The 26,458-nt window shown below is 38.2% G+C and overlaps 1 protein-coding gene across 1 annotated transcript; it reads right to left on the bottom strand.

Moving 5' to 3' along the window:
• Positions 1–581: 581 nt before the first annotated feature.
• dusp22a (dual specificity phosphatase 22a) lies at positions 582–24,833 on the bottom strand. The gene is made up of 7 exons (XM_053501016.1): positions 24,558–24,833; positions 23,987–24,020; positions 21,969–22,051; positions 21,608–21,657; positions 13,530–13,604; positions 10,118–10,289; positions 582–1,295 (listed from the first exon to the last, which is right to left on the bottom strand). Exons 1-7 carry the CDS (start codon positions 24,576–24,578, stop codon positions 1,113–1,115), a joined length of 618 nt encoding a protein of 205 aa, XP_053356991.1. The 5' UTR covers positions 24,579–24,833; the 3' UTR covers positions 582–1,112.
• Positions 24,834–26,458: the final 1,625 nt, after the last annotated feature.

Genomic DNA, 26,458 nt, shown 5'->3' on the forward strand with positions numbered 1-26,458 from the left:
CACAAATCTTTATAACACCATGACGGAGATCATTCCTGGTAACGGTTAAGTATTTCATGCCAACCTGAGGTGTAACCTGTGGCCAGGAAGCATCATCTGGAAACCATGAAAAGCGGATCTTGGAAAGTAAAGGTCACATGCTCTGGGCCTGTTTTTAGGATATGAGCCCAGGTTGAGGTTTCTGCTTTGTCTCTGAACTGGAGATGATCTTTTACAGGGGCTGGGCTAATGAAAACAAAATTAATTTTAAAAAGTACATCAATAAAATCCTGCAAAATCTGTAGTGACTGTAGTGATCACGTTCAGCGTCAATCATAATCAGAAATATCAACAGAGTTTAATAGCATTTACATTAATTTTTTTATATTTATGCAACATGTCTAGTTTGGATTCTGACTGAATCAACAGCTGTGTACACGACAATGCAAGCTTTCAAGATAAAATTTTTTTATTGACAACATTCAATAAAATCATGCCCGAGTCCCCTGGAATGGGCTCCAGGCCTGTGACTCTGTACAGGATAAGTGGTATTCTGGTAATCTGATGTGTGGAGGAAAAAAAAAACAATAAAAAGGATTGGATTCATTTTTCTGCTTTTATTTAACAAAAGAAAAAAATACAGTTTGTGCAGGATCAGTAAGTAGATCATTGTATTTAAAAACAAATCACTCTTCAACGTGTGCAACAGATGAGTAATCGGAACACTTTAATTTAACGGAAAAATAAATTACAATAATTTTAAAAATACAGTAAATGGTAATCCGGCAATTAAATTAAATAAATAGAAAAAATGGATAGTGTGACCATTTTTATTTGATTAGATTTTTTTTTTAATGAATTGAACAGCTCCTTCTTATACATTGTTTTGCTTGATGATGAATTTAGACCTCTCAAGAATGAATGATTCAATGTGATCACTGTCCCCATTATTTTTCCTGACTGGAAGTGGACTGATGATACATTTATGGGGTTGCCGATGTTTTTTTTATCAGAAGTCCTAACTAAGGGCAGTGAAAGTGATCTCGCTAGCTCTGTTAAGCTTAGTGTATGTGGTTATACAGGTGAGCAGCAGTCATTACGAGCCTGGAGTGCTTTCTTTTAGTGCAGATCTCTCATCTGTTACAGCGTCTATAAGGCAGGTCGTGAACACCAGAAGCCTGGTTCATCCAGTCCTGGTCTCCTCGTCTCCGCCGTTCCTGCGCCTGTTGCTCTGCGTAGAGGACAAGTAAAGCCGAAACCTGCTCCTGCTCGTTAAACGGACTGGGCCTGTAGCTGGTCCGGAGCCACAGGCGATACTGAGAGGAAAGAAAGAGGAAAATGTAATGACACTATTCATATGAAGTTCATGTAAAAAAAAAAAAAAAAGAAGGAAAAAGGGGAACAGCCAAACTTGATGAAGAACTATGGCAGATTCTTGGAAAAACGTATTTATATAAATCTTTCAGATGAGTGTGTATTGCAGATTTATTGCAGATCTTCTCTCTTTTTTTGAGACGTTATAACACTTTGACGTAACGAGAGGTCAGTGGTAGCTCAGCAGGTTAAGGCTCCGGGTTTTCATGCCCCAGCCGACTCTGTGCTCTGAGCCCGACTTCCTAAGCAGGGATATGTGAAGAAATTAATTTCACTGTGCACTAATATACTGTATATTAAAACAGTGCCACCAAAATGGACCCTGGGAAGACATCCAAAGGTGTACTGTCGTATGAGATCTACAGAATATGGAGGCCAGATCAACAACCTTGAACTCTAAACCCCATACACATACAGTGTTCTGATACATTTCCAGGATGATTATTAAATAAAATTACTGTTATGAAATGAACAACTGTTATGAAACATGATAAAGTGGTTGACTTTCTCAATTCAATGTATAATGAATAATGAATGAATAACAAAAAAAAAAAACATACACACACACACACACCCAAGTGAGGCTTGTGTCCAACCCATCTTCTGCATGCAGCAGACGTGACTGCAGACGTGAGCAATAGCAAGCACGTCCATAATGTAAATCCGTTAATGTTGTAAAGGCTTGACTTAACCATCTGACATTCAGACACATACTTTATTAAGCTGCATGTTATGACAAAACAAGGACTAAGACCATACAGTCAGCTGGAAAGGAATCAGGTAAACAGTAAAGCGAGGCAGGAGGCAGCCAATAGAGCGACACTGTCACCAGCTGATGGGAAGACATTAATAAACTTTATCCACAAACAGTTCGAACGAAAAACTACTGAGGTATTGAGTCATGTCTCTTTGTCAATGTGGTCGGCCATGTGTTCTGGCGAGGGGTGTAATTATCCCGCAGTGAACGACTGGGACGGATGGGGAATCCCCAGAAATCAGTGCCCTCTAGTGAGAGCAGAATGGAATGTAGACGGAGGACGGACTTCCTGCAGATTTCCAGGCAAATATTCCTTCCCGGACGGCAGGGAGAAAAAAAGAGAGAGAGTAAAAAGAAAAAAAACAATCACACACAGGATCTGCTTTTCAAAACCTTATGCCTTTACCAGTACTTTCTTTCTTTATTTATTTATTTATCTTTGAAAATCACAGCTATGCCAATATTCAGTATTACAAGAACTAAATATTGAAACTGTATGACCTATTATTTTTTATTTTTTTGCTCCATGGTGGAAATAGGTGCCAAAGAGTGCATTACTGATAGCACATCGCTAGCGCTAGCTTACATTAATGTATACATTTTTGTTAAAACTGGTGATTCTGGTAAAAAAAAAAAAAAAGTGCCATGTTTGCCATGCGCGACTATAGGAAGCTATACAGACAGTCTGCGAACGCGGCTCGACCGATCAAATTAGTGGACAGATTACAGGACGCGGTGTCGCTTGTGAATGTCAGGCAAATTTTAGCTTAACTTGCTACCTTTACAGCTTTAAACTTTGGATGCAGTTTTACTGAGACAAAAATAATTTAACTATCTGTCTAACCCACACTTTTACATGCACTTTATACCGTATTTGCATGTAGAATGGAGACTTTCTCGACTTCCACATTCCTACAGGATACATGTAAAAAATTTATATGCAATTAAATTGTGGATTGAATTCTTAAAAAAAAAAAAAATCAATGTATAACAGTCCGGTTTTTGTTCAGGATTCTGCAGCTAAAGTAAGTATTTCGCTCTCGTCAGGGGAAGCGTAACGACTAGACGACTCCATGGCTTGATTTACTTTAAATAATACTCCAGAGGTTGAAAAGGAAAGTGAAGCCAACGTGCCTAAAAAGTGAACAAGAACTGAAAATATGAAAAAAAAAAAAAAAAACGAAAATCTCGGACAAACGTATTTCAAAGACTAACAGTGGATTCAGATCGTGTGGTTCGTTCTGTAGATTTGACTCATCTAAGAAAAACCTAACAATGATGCACTAAATGCACTAAAATATTGTTCAAGATTTGTGTAAGATTTTTAAAGTCACATGTTGACGTATAACATTGTTGAAACGGAAACAACAAGTAAATCAATAAATCTAAATTGACAGCAGTAAGATCAGAAATGATCATAGTCCTAAATAAATAAATGAAAGTAAAGTACTCGGATCGTCGAATGCTGTTTCAACACTAACGTAAATGCCTTTTATGGTCCCGAGACCATGCACTGGGTTTCAGTTCTCCTCCAGGTACCTTGAGAAGAAAAAAAAAACAAAAAAAAAACTACAATACACACAGGGAGCAAGAGCGAAGTCAAACAAACAGTGATATTTAAAAAGCATCAACAAGAAAAAGTGATGAGTTTTGTGCTTGATGAGGCAGACGGGAGTTTATAGATTATGACATTCTTATTTAAAATATCTTCACCTTTAGTCAAGTCGAATTTTAACAAATGCTCTCATTAGATCTGTAATCAGTTGTTTGCTCTGACCCATGCCTGATGATCTGCGCATATGATCACAGCAATTATCTCAATCGAGTATGTTACCGTTTCTAAGGTAACAACTCCTGTACAGTGAATGTTCTGTATACGGAGATTAAATTTGTAATCGATGATACTGTGAAGATTTCTGTAAGGAGGTGTTTAGCATTTGTGTCGCATTACATCAGGCACTGAGTCACATTTGGAGTGATTTGCGTCATGCATATTTTCATTTTCCTCCACTTTTAATACCGAGTTTATTACTAATTTCAGTATATTTAAAAGAGGATTCTGTGATTGTGGTAAGAAAACGGGAACCTCCAGCCTCATTTTGACACCTTACCCCGAAAACATCACTTTGCCAGAAATGCAGTTTCATAAAAAAAAAAAATGCTGGTTTTTCAATCACAGCTAAAGCAAACGGTTTGGATAGCGTTTTTTAGTGCTTTAAAACAAAGTTTTTAATTTTCCTTGAAGGGTCAGGAATAATAAAGTACTTATCCAGGGTCCAGGTTCGATTCCCGCTGTGTGCATGTTCTCTAAAAGGCAATGAATTTTACTATTCAAAATTTTGACGTGACACTAATAATCGAAAACTAGGAAATCTGCAATTCATGAAATGATGATTCATTGCTGTAAGCTCCAGTAGATCCTGCATTTTTTTTTTATTATCCATACCAGGATGGTTACAATCTTAAAGTGGATTATTTCCCTCTAACCGCATGGTCTAGAGTGGGCTATTGCACAACCACATTTATTTTCATTACATTTATCAGTATAGGATTAAAATCTCTCTTTATCTCACTCAAAACAAAAAAAGCCCCACATCTTATCATTTTACCAAGAAACCAAAAAAAGTATGAACTCCTCTCCCCCAAAGAGTTTCCTGTTCTGGAAAACTTTACACACGGAAAAAAAAAAACCTTTCATGACCAATAAATATAAAAAGCTCCTGACGACATGTCACCGCTCAATACACAACAGAATTAAATATTCACAATTAGTGTTAGATTACGTGGCGCCTCGGCTGTACCGGTCCCCGTGTATGAGCTGTTACTATAGAAACAGTAAAATATTTTTTTATTATTGTTGATCGACATGATTTTTCCAATCATGAGCTGTTCGACGTGATGTGTCTTTCTATTCAGATCAAAACAAAAAAAACAAAAAAAAAAGTCAGCTAGGCCCGAGGGAGATAACAAATATCAGGCTTTTTGTTTTACATTTCTTTTCTATTTTCTTTTTCTACTTTATTTGCTTTTCTGGTGAGCTCTGGTTAAAATGTGATCTGAGTTGTCCATGAATCAGCAAGAAAAACCAGACTGAGTGGTGAAAGTGCAGCAGTTCCTAAACTGGGAGAAACACTGCAGTCTGACTCTAGTCATTTAAACTCTTTTACATTATTACAGCCGAAGAAATCGAAGAGAGTTACATGTTTGAAAACGGTGGATTTTTTTTTTTTTTTAAATAATGTTGGCTCCCTAAGATCGGTGGGTCATGACTTCAAATCCCCAGCTGCCACTGATCAGATATAAATAAAAAAAGAAAACAGATAATTGCCAGATAATGCCCAAAACTCCAGCCACTGGTTCCATGCATCTTCTATATCACCTGTGCCTAGCTGTGTGCGAATCAGGTGATCCACTGTAGAGACCCCCTGGTGGGAGTAGACAAAAGGTCAGCGCCACCACCAACACCACCACCACCAGCAACCCAAAAGTGTCTACAACCAAGCTTTTTTTCCAAACCGCTACATATCCTTCCTGTAGAAGCTTAAACATTTTTTTGCAAAAAGACACACAGAGCGTTACATAGCAAAAAAGTGAAAGAAGGCTCTGTGCTTCTTTCTGTCACATGATCTTTGAAAAAAACGATCATCTGTGCAAATTACGGGCTGCCATGAATTACAGTAATTTGTTCAGATTACTTTAGAGAGTACTGAAGCCAAGAAAGGTTGTTCCCAGACTATTAGTGCCAGTGCGGTTTCCCTGGATGATTTGATATTTACACTCAGCACCTTGTAAAGGATAAGCTTGTGCAATGTGCCACAAGTCCTCAGGCAAGCAAAAAAAGCAGTGAGTCCGGCCAGACGACTTAAAACTGATGCTAGGAAACATGACTCACGGCATGGCGAATGGCTTGTTGCTTAGATATTGTTGAAACAACAAAAAAAATGCATTAAATCAGATGCCATCTTCAATATAATATGCCTACTAAGTTTCTTTTTGTCTGGAAATGTTTTTTTTTTCTTCTTCTTCTTCTTTTTTCCTCAACAAAAATATAAGAAAAATGTAAAAAAGTAAATCCCCTTTTAAAAGACACCACTTCCTTAAAAGAAACCAAAGACAAAATAAAAGAGTATATAATAATGTTTAAAAAAAAAAAAAAAAAAAAGAACAGACATCTTCAAAGAATGTTGCAAGCTTCTAGTCGTAGTGACATCCACGTGATGAGCAACTCTGCTAATGCAACTTTAGCAAGTCCCCTTGATTTCCCCCACCCCGTGCAGCGTTTAGCACCCGCTGCAAAGTAATGGCACCCAACATGCAGTCAAATTTCTGTAGCTACAGAAAGAGCGTACAGGGCTCCAATAACAGGAAAACCATTTCTCGCATAACTCTTCACACAATCGACGTGTGAACTCTCCTATGAACAACACGAGTGTATTAACGTGACATAAAAAGGGTGCAAAAGCGTGCAACTTATTCTGCACCGGGGTTCTCAAGAGTTTGGTCTTCTGGTTAAAAACCACAACTAATATAACGTTATATAGTCTGAATCAGTCTGTTAAAAATGAGATACGTGCCAAACATAGAGTATATGGAGAAGATTCATTGATTAGTTCCAGAATGAAAAAAAAAATAATTCTTTCTATTGTGTTCTGTATATGCGTTTTGAATCCAGTGACCTCATTGTCAGGCTCAAGAAACAAGTTTGAGATGATTTTAGCTTTGTAACATTGTGGTAAAACTGAAGCGCTTGTAGTATTTGGACCTAGTGGAGGATGCGTTGTCCCTTTCACTGAGACGTCTTTCCCTAAATTCCACGCAAAACCAACGGCAAGAAACCTGGGTGTTTTATTAAACTGGATGAGCAAATTAACTCTGTTGTTAAAGCTAGCGTTTTTCAGCTTAGACTCGGGTTGCAATTGGTCCAAAACGCTGCTGTGCGGTTTTTAACGGGAACACGTACACGGGAACTCATAACTCCTGTCTTGGCGTCCTTACCCTGGCTCCCTGTGCAGTTCAGGATCAAGTTTAAAGTAGTGTTAATGGCTTACAAAGCACTGAATAATAAAGCACCTTAATATATTTCTGACCTTTTAAAGCCATATAGTCCTGCTCGGTGTCTCTGGTGAGCAGCTTTTACTTACAGTTCCTAAATCAAGGTTGAAGACTCTTCCTATTTTTAAATCTCACATTAAGATCTTTTTATACACATTGGCATTTAATACGGAGTGATGAGGTATTCTTCTACCTGTTTTTATTTATTATTTAATTATTGTTTTACGGGTTTATTTGCTTATTATATACAATGAGGGCGGCCTTTTTATTGTTGCAGATTGTTTTATTCGGATTTTATTTTCTTATTATTGTTATTATTAATTGTGTTTAAAATAAATTTGACTTGACTTGCCTTGATGCTCAAGCAACAATACTTAAGTTGTGACATTTAAACCTTAACTGATACCAAGTGTGCTGATAAAAATCTCCCCCACACGTTACACCACATCCACCAGCGTGAACCACTGATACTAGGCAGGATGGATCCGTGCTTTCATGTTGTTTACGCCAATTTTTGACGCCAAATCATGACTTACTGTATCAGACCTGGAAACATTTTCCCAGTCTTCTGTTGTCACCAATTTTGGTGAGCCCATGCGACCCTACTGTATGTCTCAGCTTCCTGTTCTTAGCAGACAGGAGCCGGACCTGGTGTGGTCTCCTGCTGCTGTAGCACATCTGCTTCAAGGTTCAACGTGTTGTGGGTTCAGAGATTCACTTCAGCATAGTTTGGTTGTGACGAGATGTTATTTAGGTTACTGTTGAGAGATGTGTGTGTGTGTGTGTGTAACAATTCCAGTAGATCATCAGTTTTTGAAATACTCAGACCAGCACATATGGCACTTCAAATGTTACAACATGTTATACCCTGCCTAGTACGTAAATTACCTTTTATCCTTATTATAATATATATATTACTAAATTGTTGCACGATTATTTACATGTCTTTTTAAAAATCCAATGCTACATAAAGTAACTAAGGTTTACTACTGGAGTAATAAAATATTTGGCGGTGTGCTGTTGTAGTGAAATAATCAACACCAGAATGGTATAATGAAGCTCACCGTCACTTTTCCCAAGTTGATTATTTTCCATTAACAACACAACCTGACCTGTTTTATTCCTTATCATATTTTATTTCACAGCAGCGCACCCTGACTACATTTTAAAATATTATTAAAGAATCGCAGGTTGTGAAGCGTCCACTAAACAAGCGTATTAATTAAGATTATAACGGTGATAAACAGCCTTTTCTCCTCGACCTTGAAATAAAAGATGAAATGAATCACAGCTTGTCTGGCAAACAGGCAGTTTGTTTTATAACTGAGTTATTTATACATTCCTCTTATTAAAATGATGATACACTCTGGGTTGAAGTATAAGCCGAGGCACCCAGCTGAGCTTCCAGTCATGACTTGTTTCAGGTCTGTTTGGAGATTGCATCACTAAGTGTAAGTCAGAGGTGACAGACAATCTGGCAGGAAACCAACGGAAGATCTGCTTCGATTGTTTTTTTTTTTCAGGTTACTGGTTTAAGTGATGACACAACAGACAGAGATGTTATGCTGGTATCTGAAGAGGCATGAAATACTTAACGAGTATTGCTCAGTAAGAAGAGGCTCACACCTGGGAGTCACTTTTTCCACTGCAATTGAGGATTTTGGATTGAGGATTACTGCAAGTCCAGTTAGTCACATAGAAACCGGCAAATAATAAAAAGAAGATTTAATCTAGTAGTATTATAGATTTGGAAAAAAATTCTTTTAAATAAGTTAGAACTTAAACATTAACAAGAACATTGAGTTAAACTAAAAATGGATGGATTTTAATTTACATTTTTTTAAATGTAAATTTAGGACATGTTTTTTTCACACACACATATATATATATATATATATATACAGAAAGCCCATGGGAAAGACTAAAATGCCTAAAAAGGTTCATTTTGAATAGTATGTGCCCTTTAATGATTTGAGTAGCCAAACTCGTGGTAAAGAAGATCTTACAGTCTTCATGACCCACGCTTCACCATTAAATCTTTTCATAATACATTTTATGTCACCTTATTTTTATGGTATTTTTAAAGTACAGTGAAACCTCGGATTGCGAGTAACGCGGTTTGCGAGTGTCCTGCAAGACGAGCAAAGATTTTTAATACATTTTGACTTGCAAAATGAGCAAGTCTTGGTTTACGAGTACTGAGTATCATGTATTACGCATGCGCTTCTTGTTTTGATGCCGAAAGTCACGTGATCACAATTGAGCCAATGTTTTTTTTCTCTCTTGCACTCCGGAATTGTGGGTAATCATCTTCTTTGCTGGGTCTAAGTGCGTGTCTCTTACTGGTATAATCAACATCCGTGCACGCGTGTACTGTTTACTATAACACTGTGACCACATGTGTGTGTGTGTAAAACGTATTTATTTTGTGTTTATAATTGCGTGTGTACAGCGCGCATATACTGTTTCTTAAAGCAAAAGAAAGTCTGATTAAAAGGTTAAAAAAAAAAATTCTCCCTTAGCCTGTTGTTATGTGTGTGCGTGCGTGTAATTTGACACTCTCACCTTTAGTGTGTGTGTGTTTGTGAACCGGCACGGTGTCAAATTATGTGCGGGGGTACACATAACGACAGACCCAAACACACACACACACACATCGCCTGCACGCATAAACGGAAACACTTATCTGTTTGGGATTTTTTTTTTAAAGGTAAAGTGCAGGTTAATTTGTTTTATATTTTGTATTAATTATTTATGTATTTATTTTTTTGGGCTGTGGAACGAATAATTAGAATTTCCATTATTTCTTATGGGAAAATTTAATTTGGTTTACAAGTATTTTGGAATACGAGCCCACTTTCGGAACGAATTATGCTCGTAATCCAAGGTTCCACTGTACAGGGTTTTTTCTGGGTGGAAACTGCTCTGTTGGACAGGGGTATGTTTAGGCGATACCTCTGATAACTGCGTCCTCTGGAACTGCTGGAGCTGCTGCTGGAAGCCGCAGTTAGGACCAACGAACGACCGCACAGCCTTAACCGCAGACAAACATTCCTCCCAGCCGTAGGTGGTGACGGTCATCAGGTAGGCCACCACTATGGTGGTACTGCGAGACACTCCGGCGAGGCTGAAACAGGCCGAAAATCATGTCATATATTCTTCTCACTTCATAACTCAACAATAAAACAAAAAAGGAGACGTAATATGTTCCTGCGCTGGAGCAGGTTCATGCAAGCTAAATCATTCTTACAGGAATCCTCGTCTAAGGGGAATTACAGGACGAGGTGTGCCGCTGTTTACACCCTGAGGACAGAGTTATGAATGATGCTCAGCGGGGAAGTCTAAGGGTCTAACAGTTCATTGCAAGATATTGCATCATCTTACAGTAACTGTATGACGGCGTTTACTGTATATTAAGTGTTTACATACTACTGTGTATTAAAATTACAGGTCCAAAAACTCTATTTTTGAATACAGACTCAATCCTTTACATCACAGAGTATACCAGAGCTGCACACATTTCTGCACTTTCTTCAGAAACTATTTGTACGAGGCTGAGTCAAAAATTACCCGCACTCTGGCTGTGGAATTTGGATTTGATTGAAATTAAGATAATTTTTCGACATAATCGCCTCGCTTTTCAATCCACTTTGTCCATCTGTCAACAAGCTTTCGTATTCCCTCGTTAAAAAATTTTTATGCTGAGCTGCGAGCCATGAATGCACCATTGTCTTCACTTCTTCATCAGAACTATAGGGAGGATGCTTTAACACCTCAAAACAAAGTTTTTTTGTCAGAGTGTCAACAGTGTAGGCGGAAGTCTGTTGACACATCGTCATGCATGATCACACGACGCCCTCGGATATCAGTCCTCTGCGTTTAGGCTTCAGCTCTTCAGTGCTGGCGATTGTTGAAACTTTTCCTGATGATGTTCCAATACTTCTGGCCCTTGAGATGAGAATCCTAGAAAACTGCAAACATTTTTCAGCTAATGGTCGAATTTAAACTTTTTCTTGGTCAGTGATTTAGGATGTTTCATAGTGATGAATCCGTGTCACGTCACCAGTAACGATTCTCTTTAAGAAAATTTTACCTTCCTTACGAATAGGGGATCGCTCCATATTTTGTTTGTAGATATCCAAATGAAATGATATCCAGATATGCAAAACACAAGCGGGGCGTCCATTTTTGCTCGCACTGCAGTTACAAATGACCTGATGTAACACGTTCACACCGGCACAGCAGTGACTGATTGGGTAAGGATTTAAAATAACCGGAGTGCGGATCATTTTTGACTCACAAATTTTTCAAGTAAATGATTGTGTTACGGATGTGACGTGTGTCTGAATCAGTCCTCTGGAACCTACAGTAATGGCCAAAAGTATTAAGAAAACATATGCCATGTATTGTAATTCTCCCTCTGCACAAAATTACTGTAGGGTGGGGCAGACAAAAGTCAAAGCACAGATGTTACGGAAACACTCTGCCACAAACAAAAACACTAACAATAGTCGAAGCAAGTGCTGGAAAAGAGATTTGCTACACGTCAAGTGCTTTGGAACGGTAGTGAATGTAGGGGATGATTTGGTTTTTTATTTCCCTAGGGACCGTGGTACAAAACAGATGATGCCAGTAATTAGTTGGAGATTATCTGGAGGAGTGAGGAGTCATGCTGGTAGGATTCAGCTGGATGTATGGAACAAATATGTGGATCTGCACGAAAATGGACTAAAACGTAGGAATTCTCAAATGAATCGTGAACATCAGTAGCTGAAATTCGGCACACGATCTTCAGGAAGTGATCGATCCGGCATGGACTGAGTGAGAGTACTGGAGACGTCTTTTTGACGGCAGGTTTTGAAGAATAAAGGGCTTCTTACAAAATATTGAAGGTTATATAGCAATTTCATTTGCTGGCTTGGTTGTCATTATTAAAAAAATAATAATAAATTGAAGACGTCATTAAACCATTGAATTTCACTTCTGTGTCAAAACTTTTGGCTCCCACTGTATATAATAACGAACATGCTGGAACAGTGAATTGTAACATTTGAAACAATAATTTAAAAAAAATTTAAATCAGTGTTTATTGCTGACATTCTTTTCATTTCTTTGATTAGTAAGAAAGTCCATATTTCTTATTACATAGCAAAATGAAAGCAAAATGTAAAAGTTCAACGTAGGCACCAGTGGCGTCAACCAGTTTCCTCAAGTGGCCGGGGATGGGATCTTCCGAGGGAAGTCGTTCAGGATGTTGCTGAGAACCTCCTGACTCCGTGCCTCCAAGTCCTCCAGTGTGTCCTCCAGCATTTTCCCTGACGTTGGCTGGGATGACGCGGACCTCATAAACGACCTCCAAAAAGTCCAGATCTCACGCCATGTGTTTTTTTTCTTTCGCGAAGGAGGAGGTGTACAGGACAAAGCCTCGCACACTGAAGGACTTGGAGGCAGAACATGTACATGCGCAACTTGTTTCAATAAATGTAATGTATATTAGAAATATGGACTGTATTACCTATTTTTAATGCCTAGACACTTTTCACTGATCCCTGTAGTGCTTCGATAAGTATGGTTTGATAAGGACCCACAAATTACGTCGTTTGCTAGGATAAACTTAATTGTGCATGAACATAATAAAACTTCCAGTCGCATAAGCCCTAAGGTTCTTGTAAGAGAGCTGCTGCTGTGAACGTCAAACAACTTGTGCTCACTACATAAAAACGGGAAATCACTGGTTCTCAGCAAAACATGAGATGAAGAACAAAAGCAGTTTATTAACAGGGCGAAATCCTTAAAATTACAAGAGCATTGCAACCGTGCAAGTTAAAAAAGGAAAGAAAAAAAAGTTTATACTCCATTTTAAAAGTACATTTAATGGAACATTTCCACCTAATGAGGTTAGTTAATAAGTTTTGGGGTTGGTACAAAAAGTTAATGGTTTGTCTATATGTGGAATCTGAACAAAAAGGCTTTGCCTGGACAGTACGTTAGCAAATTAGCTTTCTAATTTAGCAAAAATTAGCTGAGTGTTAAGTTTTTTTCCTGACTTGTCTGCTGCTTGGGATAAATCAGAAATCTACCAAATGCAAAAAAGTGCAAATTTCATGTTTTTCTTTCTTCTTATTTTTTTTTTATTATTATTAAAATTTAATATTTGTTGTATTTTTTATTATTATTAATACTATTATTTATCTTTTATTTCCCTCGTGTTGGATTTTAGTTTATCTCTAAGGCTTGCGATTCCTGGTTTCATCATCCCCCTCCTCCTCCTCCTCCTCCTCACCACCCTCCTCCTCATCATTATCTGTTGCAATACTTTGCTATTTCAAAATACTTTTTTAGTCAAAATAACGAGCAGATCACTCACCAGTGCACCAGACACGCCCCTCCGTTAAGTCGACACTCGTGGATTAAGCGGATGCACTCTTTAAAATGCTGTAACCTACAAAAAATAATCAGATAATAAAAGCAAGCAAGAAAGAAAATAATCACAATGTGTTTAAGTGATCGACATTACACTAAATTACTATCTCTAAAAAAAAAATATTTTTTTTGCAATATCCAGATTTTCGGCTGGGATCGTCGTTCACAGATGTACGTCCTTTTTTTAAACATTTGCACCGTTCAGACGTTTTTACTGCAACTTAGAGTCTCATCATTGAACCGTCCTTGAAATCTTGTAAATGTCAATCACTCTTACATCTTCATTCACCAAAAATTTCATCACAAGTCCCAGTTTAACTTGAACGTCCCTTGGACATTTTACTTTGTTACATAATGTAATATTCCTGTATATTTCTATTTTATTTCATAAAATCAGCTTTTAACTTTATGTGGTTATATATGTGCATTACCAATACAGCACACAACTTCTAAAACTCTCCTGCTTTGCCTGCACAGGAGCACTCGTCTACATTAACACTCATCATTTCACCATTTTGCATTAAAGTTCTGCGATAAAACGCCTTCAGAGATTTTAAAGCTGGCAAAGATTTTTAAAATCATAACTACTAATAAATGACTATTAACATGGTGTAATAATACTGTATAGTGTAATCATTGCTCATGTCTCCAGTCACCAGTGTGAAATTCGCTTTAGACTCTCTTCAGGTGATGTTGTGAAATTCATCAGCGTTGCAAAACACAAGACCGCATGGCGAGCATTCTGCTTTAAAAGTCTTGATTTCCCAATCGGGCTAGGCTAAACAAGACTGCCTTGGCTTCTTTAAATGACACAATCAGCACAATCACGTTTCCGCAACCCATGGCAGGTTTGCAGATTTTCTCCAGTGTGGTCACTCGGTCTGAAACGAAAGCAAGTCCGAGCGAAAAACAAAAAGAAAAAATTAAGTAAATAAATGCATGTTCAAGCAAATAAAAAATAGTGTTGAAACACTTATAGAGAAAAAAAAAAGCACTTTATGAATTAGTTTGATTGCTAGTGAAAAGTGTCCCTTTGGATGCTTTGATTTTAAACTATGCTTTGGTTTAAGTTGTACAATAAACACGTCACTCAATTTTAATCTCTTGATTTTTTATTTCTGTCTCATCCTGTCCATTCATCTTTGTTTTTGTCTTTGCCTTTAAAGCCTTTTAGCCTGATGCCTGATACAGTAGCACCACCTCTCCCAGGTGTTACAGGCAATATATTTTTTGGCACTGAGATTTGTATGAGTGTGATTGATATCTTAAGATTTCATTTCTTTTACACAAAAAAAAAAAAAAGCTATAGCTGGAGAAGTTTCTGTGCCAAGCTGGAGAAGTAACTCCAGGGGGTGGAGTCACTTGATCCAGCTCCTCCTACCAAAAAAAAAAAAAAGTAAAAGTCGAAGGGGTGGTCCAAGTGTGCTATACTGCATCACGTGAGTTACGGTTAGAGATTTGAGTTATGGTTAGAGAAAGAGCTGAATGAGGTCTAGCACCACTGACTGTAATTTAGCTTTTTAATAAATAAAAAGCATCCGGTATGATGTGTAACCATGGCAACGCTTTAACCAGTCCTAGCCACTATCAAATAACTTCCAATAAGCTAGAGGTTGGAATTCTGAATGAATAATGACGACGCGATAAACTGGTTTATTGAACATCTCAAATATACACATGCTAGTATTTCAACACTGAAAGCTTGTAAATCTCACTCATATGTTGTTGTTTTTCTTGTTTTTCCGCCATTTGCAGCCCGGATGATCGAGTTTGACTTTAACCTTTTACATTGAAAAAGCAACTTTAGAATAAAAAGTGGATCTTTCCACCAAGATCAAAATTGAGAGTTTTAGCAGAATACCGGCAGTGATGATACAAGGGGCGTTCAAGTCAAACTGGGACTTTAAATAATCCCCTGCTAGACTAACGCACTATCCCATTGTTCCATCAAGGTAGAAAGATCTCAGTACGACAGAGCCATGATCAGACTGGCTGTCTGATTCACGTCTGAAACCCCGGCCTCCCAGGAACTCCCTTAATCACTTAAACACGGAAATGGCTTGGAGCGAGGTCAGGACTGTACGGGGGATGTGGGTGGCAAAAACTGTGCAAGTGGGGTGGGTGAATGATTGTGTGTGTACAGTTCCCACAGACAGATGTGTCTCCTCTGCAAACTGGCGACTTGGAGTTTCACTTGCACAGTGAGCTCCGAGTCACCTCGGGCAGCATTGTCATTTACAGACGCACGGCCTTCTTTAAAAGGTTTTAGATGATTTACTGCGGCTAGAGTCTCGTCACCGTACCGCGCTTGACGTTTTCTATTAAAGTCAATCGCTTTAACGCTTTAAAATCCTGGTTTGACTTAAAATCGTATTTTTAATCCTCGTAGAGCTTCTTTAAAAAGATTCACGCTTTTCTTTTAAACTATTAAACACTGCTGTGACAAAAAAAATTAATAAAATTGCCGCCTGCAGCAGGTTTTAAAATATTTCTGTACGTTTATATGTGCAACGTGTGCTCCTGTTTGGGTGGAAAAAATGCTGCAGGAGCATAAAAAAGAAAAACATCTGCACTCAACATATGGTAATATGGATTTTTTTTTTTTTATCCAAAATATCCCTAAGCGTGCTTGTGCTGCAGAGCAAAAACTAAAAAGTGTAGTCATAAATACGACCCTGAAGTTATATCTGAAACCAGGGGAGAGTCATCGAGCAGTGCGCCGAGCTCTGAGCCTCAGGCTGTCACGCTGAGAAAGCACCTGAACTTTCCACCAGGATTTCAGCCGTTTGTGTGTGGGTGAGAGTGTGTGTGCGTGAGAGAAGTGTGTGTGACAAGTGTGCGTGAGAGCTTGCGTGCGTGAGTGAAGGAGGGGGGGAAAAGAGGAAAAAAACGGCAGCCAGGGTAGCTGATGTAATATTCAGATGGACCGTTATCCTTTATTTTTAAATCTGTGGGATTGTGACAGAATGGTTTTTAATAGGCTCGGTGGCCACTGCTGGCTTCCTTCCTCCTGCTCGATTGCAACAGCAGGCCAAAGCCCCTCGGTAAACCCTCACACACACGCAGGAGCCGATCCTGACTCAGGACGGACTTCGCTTAGATCTCTGATCTGTTTCATCTGTTATTTCGTCTCGACTTTTGAAAATGGAAATCTTACCGCTTAACTAAATCAGTATTAACTATCATCTTAAAAAAACATTGCAAGAATTAGATGTCTTGTTTTAATCAAGACCTGGAGAAACTTGTCCATGCCTTTATCACCAGCAGGGTGGATCATTGTAATGATCTCCTCCCAAGAAGATCATTAGACAGCTGCAGCTCATCCAGTACGCTGCTGGCAGGATTCTAACTAGAACCAGAAAATCTGAGCACATCACACCAGTCCTCAGGTCTTTACACTGGCTTCCTGTAACATTTAGGATAGATTTTAAAGTACTTTTACTCGTTTATAAATCACTCAATGGCCTAAGACCCAAATACGTTGCTGATATGATCACTGAATATAAACAGATCACTCAGATCGTTAGGTTCGAGTTAGGGTTCACACAAGACAAGGGGAGTCCGCTTTAAGCCATTATGCTGCCCGCAGTTGGAACCAGCTTCCAGAAGAGATCAGATGTGCTAAAACATAAGTCACATTTAGATCTAGACTTATCCGTTCCTTTTAACATTATTTTTGTCACTTAACTTACAAGCGCACCTTTTAAACAGTATAGTATAAACTTACTTCAAATACAAGAGTTTAAAGCTACATTGCTACAAGCTACATTGTAACTAAGCAGCATGTATTTCTGTCATCCGCCATAACTAAAATTATGATGGATGACATCATGACAGGCTCGAATTAAGTCTCAAAATTAAACTTGGCAGTGAGCACGCGGTCGCATGGGGCTTCTAACGCGCCCGATTTATGACTAATTAGCGCTCGCAGGGTTTTCAGACTGTGTGTGTAGTGTGTGTGTAGTGAGTGGGTTCGAGACTAATTCGCTCACAGAGTTTGGAGAAGAAGGTAGATCGGTTTTTGATAGGCTCTCGGAAGCTTCTGCTCTCTGTACAGAGTGGTTTATATCTGAGGCTGATCACCGGTCACGCCCAATCAAACTGAAAACCAGACTGATTCCGGTTACTGGCTGATCAACCGGTTCACCTCTATTATAAACATAATAATAAAAAACCTAATTTCCCCTCTCGTGTGTTCCAACCACTCAGCAGTATACTAATCTGCATCTCATCTGCACCTGTTTCTCACTGGGTCATGCCTTAAGTTAGAGGTTTTCATGATTGAGTGATTCATAGGTCACTGTGTGGTTTAACACAAAACTCTGAAACTGAATTGAAAATAATAAGAGACGAAAAAAAAAAAAAAGATTGAGAAAGAAAAAAAAAAAGGTCCTTAAGGAAGGGAGTTAAAATGAATTCTACATTAAAAATGCTTTGGAAGGAAAATGAAAAAGAAATGATGGAGGGGGCGGAGTCAAGAGTTTGTGAATATGTACATAGTGATCAATCACAACGGAAAGAAGAAGAATCAGAAGGAGAAGAAGTTTTTTTCCAACTTTGAGAAATTTCATTTCATTCACGAGACTGTAACCCAGACGGACCCACATGTAGTCATGGAAACAATACTTGCGATCCTGCTGTTCTTTCTAATTAAACAGCGATCCCAAAAACACTTCCGGTACGGCTGCTGCAATTTTTTTCCCAGGAGAGGGCACATCAGATCATTAAAGTTCCGTTAAGAACGTTAAACCTTCCTCCAAAAAACTCAACACGGCGTCTGATTCAGTCTGATTCTTGAAATCAGATTAAGGGTTTACATTGATCAAATGTTCCTGTTGATTAGATTAGTAAAAGTTCACACACACACACACACACACCACCGTGTCGTTCGGATCGAGCTCAGACTGTCCCAACTGCGGTGTTTACGTGATGCATTTTTAATTCTGATTATTTCAGTTTTTACAGGAGCGCTCGGGTCCGTGTGAACACCGCTACAGAAAACCCACCTTCTGACCAATCATAACCGAGACCTCGGAAACTTTCAAACTAAAGACTAAAGACATTGAAACTATTCTTTTAAACGATAAATTTAAAATGTTTTCTTCTTCTGCAATAGTACATGACTCAGAGAGAGGGAGGTCTAAAGTTATCCGGAGTGTCGTAAAGCAGTGATAATAAACTGGACAGGAAACGGGGGGTGGAGATGTGTTCACTGAGTCAGACACAAGGAACCACCTCCATGCGTGCGTGTGTGTGTGTGTGTGTGTGTGTGTGTGTGGTGTGTCTGGATAAGCCTGGTTCGGAGCTCTCAACCGGCACCGACGTCAAGGCTTCAGAAGAAGCTCTGTGCAGAAGCAGCCCATGTGAAATGAACGCCGTAACCATAGCAACGATAACCAAATCTCAGCTGAATTGAAGTTTAAATAAGAGTTAAAAATTAATTTTATAACGTTTCCTCAAACAGATGGTGGCTTTTCTTAGACAGAAAATTACAAGGCTGCACTACAAAAACATTAACGTAAATGATGTATTCGGAGTATAGCTTACATCAAAGATTCGCAAAAGAATCGTCCTAACAGCTGAATGTTTAACTGGGATTTTAAAAATTGACATGGAGTTCAATTGCAAAGAAGAGACGCAAAGTTGCACCGAACCGAGTTCACAGAGGACGGCAGGGTTGAAATATGGAAGTTACTATGTAATTTCTTTTTACACAATGTGCATAAATTTGCAGAAATTAACCATAGGCCATACTTCACACACTCACACGAGGGTGAGTCAAAAATGATCCGCACTCTATTTATATTAAAACTCCTGTTGGCCGCACTGTCTCATTGGCGCTCGTCATTCGAGGCTACTGTCCCCCCTGTCACTGCTGTGCAGGTGTGAGCGTGTTACATCAGTTCATTGGTAACTGCGGTGGGAACGAAAATGGACCAAAACAACTCATAAACAGAAGCGTTTGAATAGCTGCAAATAACACTTGTACCGATACTCTAAAGAAGGTGAAAGTTTCTTAAAGAGAATCGTTACTGGTGACGAGACACGGATTCATCACTACGAAGCATCTTCAATCGCCGACCGAGAAAATGTTCAAAAGTTAATCCATCATCGCTTACAGTTTTCTGGGATTCTCGGGGGCCATAAGTATTGGAATATTATCAGGAAAAAGCTTTAAGAATCGACAGCGCTCGTTACAGCAATGAGCTGAAGCCTAAGCTTGGGATTAAATGCGGAGGACTGCGATTGCTATTGAGCCTTGATTTTATTTTATTACTGGACTGCAAATATTCGTTCCATTTTGTACTGGTGGTGTTTCAGCAATAAACCTCCACCGTGGCTGCCTCCTGTGCTCCCTCATCTCTTACTTCTCTGTTGTGCCTTCCGTTCACGCTGCATGCTCCATCATATTCCACAAATACCATAGTTAAAGACAGTCTTAAGATTTGGACTCGACACTTTGGACTTCAGGCCAAACCTTTGTCAACTCCCTTACATTTAAATCCTTTATTCCCCTCTTCTCTTATAGATGGAACCTTCAAGATTTGAAAAGATTATGGGATAGTTTCAGTGTAGCATCTGTATATCAATGGTATCTTTGCTTCCTTTGACCAACTAAAAGAGGCTTTTCATCTACCGAACACTCACTTTTCGATACCTACAGGCCCGGGATTTCACTCGAACTCATTTTTCCACATTCCCTGTTACCCCTCCTTCTAAGCCACTTGATTCCGTTCTTAAACTAGATCCTAACCTTAAAGGTGCAATCTCAGAATTATATTCCAATGTCCTCTGTTGCTTTAGATGGTCTGCGATCTGTTTGGTCTATAGACCTTGGTATTGATATTAGTCCCTCGGTTTGGCCGCTAGTCTTGAAAAGAATACATACTTCTTCTATCTGTGCTCGTCATGGAGTTTTGCAGTGCAAAGTGGTGCACAGAGTCCATTGGTCCAAGAGTAAGCTCTCCCTTTGTCCCTCCCCCTTTTTTTTCCTTTTCCCCCCGTTTTTTTTAATGATATTCACTTTAATTTCATTGCTTTAGTGATTTTTTTTTTACACCTTTTCAATGAAGTGTATCATTCCAATATTTTGTGTGATTGTGTTTTTTTTGTAAGTTTCTGATTGCTTATTTTCGTGTTGTATATTTGTTATAAATAAATCATACATTAAAAAATGAAAATAAAAAATAAAAAATGCGGAGGACTGCTATCCGAGGGTGTCTTGGATCTCGCATGATGATGCATGTCTGCAAACTTCTGCCCACACTGGCGACACTCCATCTGACTTTCACCAGTTTGGTTCCCTGAAAGCAGCCCTACGAGGACGAAGGTTCACTTCTGATGAAGAAGTGAAGACAGCGTTGCATTCGTGGCTCGCGGCTCAGAATAAAACATTTTTTTTATGAGGGAATATAAAAATGAGGGCTTGTTGACAGATGGGCAAAGTGTTTTGAAAAGGAAAGAGATTATGTCGAAAAACTATTTATTTTCTCTAAAAGTTAATTCAAATAAATATAAGCACAAACCACAAAAAAACCTTTGTTTTTGTGTCATTCCACTAAAAATCTCAGCAGGTGAAAAAGATTTTTGGAAGATGACGGATAACGCTTTCTTGGGATTGTCATCCTGTGGCACAGAATAAACAGCAGTTCGTACGAAGATGCTGAGAAAACTAAGGAGGACAGAATCCTAGATGATTGATTAATTGAAAAATGATTGTAAAAATAGAGACATTGAGACACAGCTCATTGAGAGGTTGTTTTGTTTTGCTGCAGTAATATCCTGATGTGTACGTGTGTACTTTACATCCTCCTTAAAGAGTCGGTAAAACGCAAAGAGCATTGTGCAATACCACACTAGCTGTAATGCACACACACATGGGGCTGCTGATATGATGTTGAGAAACCCTGGTATGTGAACATACTGATAAACTCTGTGTGTGCACGTGCATACTGTATATATGTGTGTGTGTGTTGTGTGTATGTGTGTGTGTGTGTGTGTGTGTATGTGTGTATTACTTACAAGTTTTGATTAGAGGCATCTGCTGCATGAATGCAAAGGTACGTCATGTCCTTTAAAAAAAATACATACATACATATATATTTATATATATAATCAATTCACAGACCATGTACGTCACACTGAAATGTACCTTCTAATCCACTTAATGCATTCACAAGGATGGATGTCATTTTAAAAATAGCAAGAACAATGCAGAACTCTTTCAGCTTTCAGTGTGTCACACGACTGCCCCCACGTGGTCAACTACAACACTGCAACTTAGCAATTTCTTCATTAAAATGATAATAATAATAACAATAATAATAATAATAATTTTACTATACTATGGATATGGAAAATTGAAAAGCTCACTCAGGTTTACCTCAAATACTGGTTTGGCGTTGTTGTACACAGACAGGATGTGTGTGATACCGTACCGAGACAAACTTTCTCGGTTCTCTGCGTCTTTGGAGAGAGAGAGGGTTAACAATGATTAATGATTAGCAAGAATACACTTATTTATTCATTTCAAAGTTTTTAAAGTTGACCCTTAATCCAGTTTAAATATAAACGAAACAAAAAAACATTTTCAACCAAATAATTTCCTTATACAGTACTTACTGCCCTACTTTGCAAGCTAGCTAACATTTTGCGCTAAGATACTTTCTATGCTAGCTTGGTTAACATTTTTGTTACAATATCCTAAATAATAGCTATTTTATCTCGTGATATCTGTGCGATAACATCTCTTTTTTCCTAACTGTGCAACATTATCTAACCTAGTGCAATTTGATTTGATTGAAAGTGCAAATAGTGTTGTGCAAAAAGTAGCTATTAAGCTTTTCTAACTATTGTATTTACTAGCTAGTTTACGTTAGACTCTGAAGTAAAAACTCAAGGCAGCTTGATGAGCCAGCTAGTTCATTAACATTAGGCTTAATATTACTTTTATATTAAACTAGCAAACTTACTTGAAAGATCATAGCAAGTCCCGGTTTGACTTGAACACCCCTCGTACATTACAACTATACAGTAATTTTTCGTAAACAGTAGACAAGATTAGAGCAGCTATAAACAGATTTGCCGGTAATTGCTCAAAATAGTGAACCGTCCATAAATGCTAAGAGAATTTTTTTATATTTAGTTTAAACGGCATAGCTAAAATTTAGCTAAATATTAAAAAATTCTCTTAGAAATTATGGAAAAATTACTGTATAGTTGTAATGTACGAGGGGTGTTCAAGTCAAACCGGGACTTGCTATGATCTTTCTGGTGAATAAAGGTAAAACCGATAGACATTTACAAAAGACTTCAAGCACAGTATGGTGATAAGACTCCTTAGCGTAAAACATTCAAATGGTGCAAACGTTTTAAAGAAGGACCTACATCCAGAGGGGTGGGGTTGGGGGGCATAGACATTGTGATCCTTGAAAGTTGGGAAAAACTTGTCGCCAACTTGCCGAAAAGGCGCACTTGTCTGTGGGAACTGTACACACAATTATTCACAACAATACTTGCACATTACACGAGCTCATCTGTTCCATCTGGCAGCCCAATCATGAAATCTTATTACCTTGCCAACATCTAAGCACTAGTGAAACGCTAGAATAAGTGCATTACTATAGCAAGGGATTATGTACAGAAATAAAGGGAGCTTTTTTCTCTTATAACTGTGTTCTGTTATTCTGTACAATAAAAAGTCCTGCTATGACTTGAACGCCCCTGGTATAAATCCAACACGAGCCCTGGGTCGTAGGCTTCACTATGTGTATCAGGTTTCTCTGGTCTATTTTTAAGTGTTGAGCTGCAGATGATGTGAAGCGCAGCTGAAGGAACTCTATAAATAGGGAAATGTTAGACTGTGTGAACTTCCATGATTTCTACTCTGTGCTCGCTTGTACAAAGACAGACTTCAGGGACTATTCTGCACATTTCATGTGCTTTGAGATATTTTAAAAGATGAAACAAAGGTAGTGTATTTTACACTAGGCAGAAGATTATACAGCTAATATATACTGCACCAAAAATAATGAAGGGAATACTTAGTCCCGGTTTGTCTTAAACGGCATATACACAAACTGTCAAGTCAAAGTCAAACCGGGACTAAGCATATTTTTTCCCTATTAATTTATTATTATTTAGTTTATAATACTAATACCATTTATATATATATATATATATATATATATATATATATATATATATATATAAACAAAGTTTTATTATATTATCAAAGCGCATCAAATAAATTACATGGGTGTGATTTGTTTATCTGTTAAAGACAGCAGAATGTATTTGATACCTAATATTAACTTGAATTTTTTTACAGCAATGTAAAATTTTATTTTGTGAATATAGAAAAAAATAGAAAAAAATTATACATTTATTTTTTTTGCTTACCTCTTATATTTCCTAAATAGAGACCATCAATAACCTATGCAAAAAGTAAGAATTAGTTCATTATTAAATACTGTATTATATGCATATTTATTTATTCATTTATTGATAAAATTAATATATTTTATGTATATATTTAAGAATATTTTTAAGTAGAATAAACAGTATTTTATTATTATTATTCTTAAGAAGAAGAAGAAGAAGGATTAAATAGTTTAATGGGTATATATGGGTCAACAGTAATGAATAGTACATTGTAAAAATTTTAAATTCACAAAGAAACAAACTAACTAACTAACTAACTAACTAAATGCTTATGTAATCTCTGCCATTTCACCTGACCTGAGCTTGCAGTAACTTGAGTCGTATCCTAAATACCTACTTTTTCCTTACATAGTGCACTAGATACTCTACAGTCTCCATTACGTCATAGTGCACGTCCATACGCAGCGGCCACTCGTTTATACCACAGCCCTAGCCTGGTTACTACTCTAGTTATTTCCTTAAGACACAACTACAGCTACAGCCAGTCATTACAACCGCTCTCTCTAGAGAGACTTTGAGTCGACATTACCTTGTTCATTCCGTTCCCCATGATTCTGGAGGAGGATTTAGTTTTTTTACATGAAGAACTATTTGCGATGTCCGGTGACCATGAAAGCTAGCATGGAAAGCTAGCATAGCTTAGCTTCCTCAGACTAGCCTACCCGCCCCTCCTCCTCCTCCTCCTCTCAGACTAAAGCACTAGTTCGGTTAAATTAGAGTTAAAATGTTGTTCCTGGAGGCCCACAGATATGAAAAGTCCTCCTGAAGTCTAACTTTGATACGAGTCTCATTTTGTAAAGAAGCATTAAACCAAAAAAAAAAAAAAAAACTTCCGGATTTTTATTTTAAAACTGTGTGACGTCACCACAGGACATGACTTTAACTCTTTACACTCAGTCATTATCATATATTTATCATTAACATTAATCATAACGCCTGGTTTCTAATAACAGCTTAAGGGGTAAATTACTCTTATAACACACTTATTACCACTCACTTATCACTCATCATAAGTTCATTTCAATTTTTTCAAACTTTTTACGAAACTACAAATTCTACATCACATGTATTAGGCATAAATCTCTATTAAGCGAGAAATAAAACACTTTGCGAGAAAATTATAAACGACAAGCGTGGTGTGATTCAGCCCGACTGGGATGTTTTTCCAATTTAACACCAAAGTTCTCACTTCAGCAGTTAACCAAGTACTCACGTCTATTTACTAAAGAACAATACCCTCATACGTGGTCATATCAAAACGTTTCGAGAAGAGTTTTGTAAAACGTCAACAGACGGCAGCACGAGGCTGCACGCACAGTCACAGGAAACACCAGGGAGCGTGCCAAAAGACATCGTCCTGTGTACATCGGGAGCTGCGCAACTGGTGCAATTCTGACCACGTCTGAATACATGGATGAAAAGCAAGTTAGAACAAAGTACGAACATGAAATTCCGTGTGAAACTGAGCTCTGTTTTAGTTACAGAGAGGTTTGACATGATTCAGCGATGCTGCAATGTGTCGTTCGAAGAGAGTGGAAAAACATCCCTGGAAGGCGTGAAAGATATCAGGAAGACCTTCAACGAGCTCAACCCCTGAAATACCGAAACCGTTCTGCAACTTGTGCATGATGATTGCCGGGGAACAACCCACAACATTGTCGGCGTGTCATACTGAACAATTCAGGCAATCCGCACGTGTGATTTGAATATGCACCGTGTTGCTGCCAAGTCTGTACTGCCAAGGGTACGACACTGAGATGAAGCAAGTTCATCTCATCGTGAAAGAACCCATCATCTCCACGACTGAAAAAAAGCGAGGCAGGTCCGCAGCTCGACCAGGTGAATCCTCATTGTCTTTTTAGACATTCACAGCATTGTGCATCAAGAACTCATCCCCAGGGGCCAGACAGTCAATGGCGAATTCTATAGTCAGGCATTAAGGCATCTGAGGGAGAACGTATGGTGACAAAACAGAACGTTTTGATACCACTTTGTACAGTACGTATTATCTATAAACAGTCATTCCCTCACCAGCCCCTCATATTTCTTTTCCCTTAAGTTAAGCTTGTCATGATATGGAGAAATTACGTTTTATAAACTGCTCTGAGAAAAGGTTAAAACAACAACAAAAAAAACCTAAGCACTAATAAGAGAAAATCCTTCCAAAAGATGCCTATAATAACCAACATGCTCCAAAAAAAAAAAACACCTTTGTCCAGCTCCCCACTGTGCAAACAAAACAGCTCTTATGAGTTTAGGTGTGGACTCAACAAGACCTCCAAATGTGCGCTGTGATATCCTAATCAAACATGTTCGTTCAGCACATCCCACAGACGCCCCATTGGATTGAGATCTGGGAATTTTGGATCCCAAGTCAGCACCTTGAACTCTTTGTCACATTCCTCAAACCATTCTCTTCTTGGTAGCAGG

Source organism: Clarias gariepinus, chromosome 7 (genome assembly GCF_024256425.1).
Source record: "Clarias gariepinus isolate MV-2021 ecotype Netherlands chromosome 7, CGAR_prim_01v2, whole genome shotgun sequence".
Taxonomy (NCBI): domain Eukaryota; kingdom Metazoa; phylum Chordata; class Actinopteri; order Siluriformes; family Clariidae; genus Clarias; species Clarias gariepinus.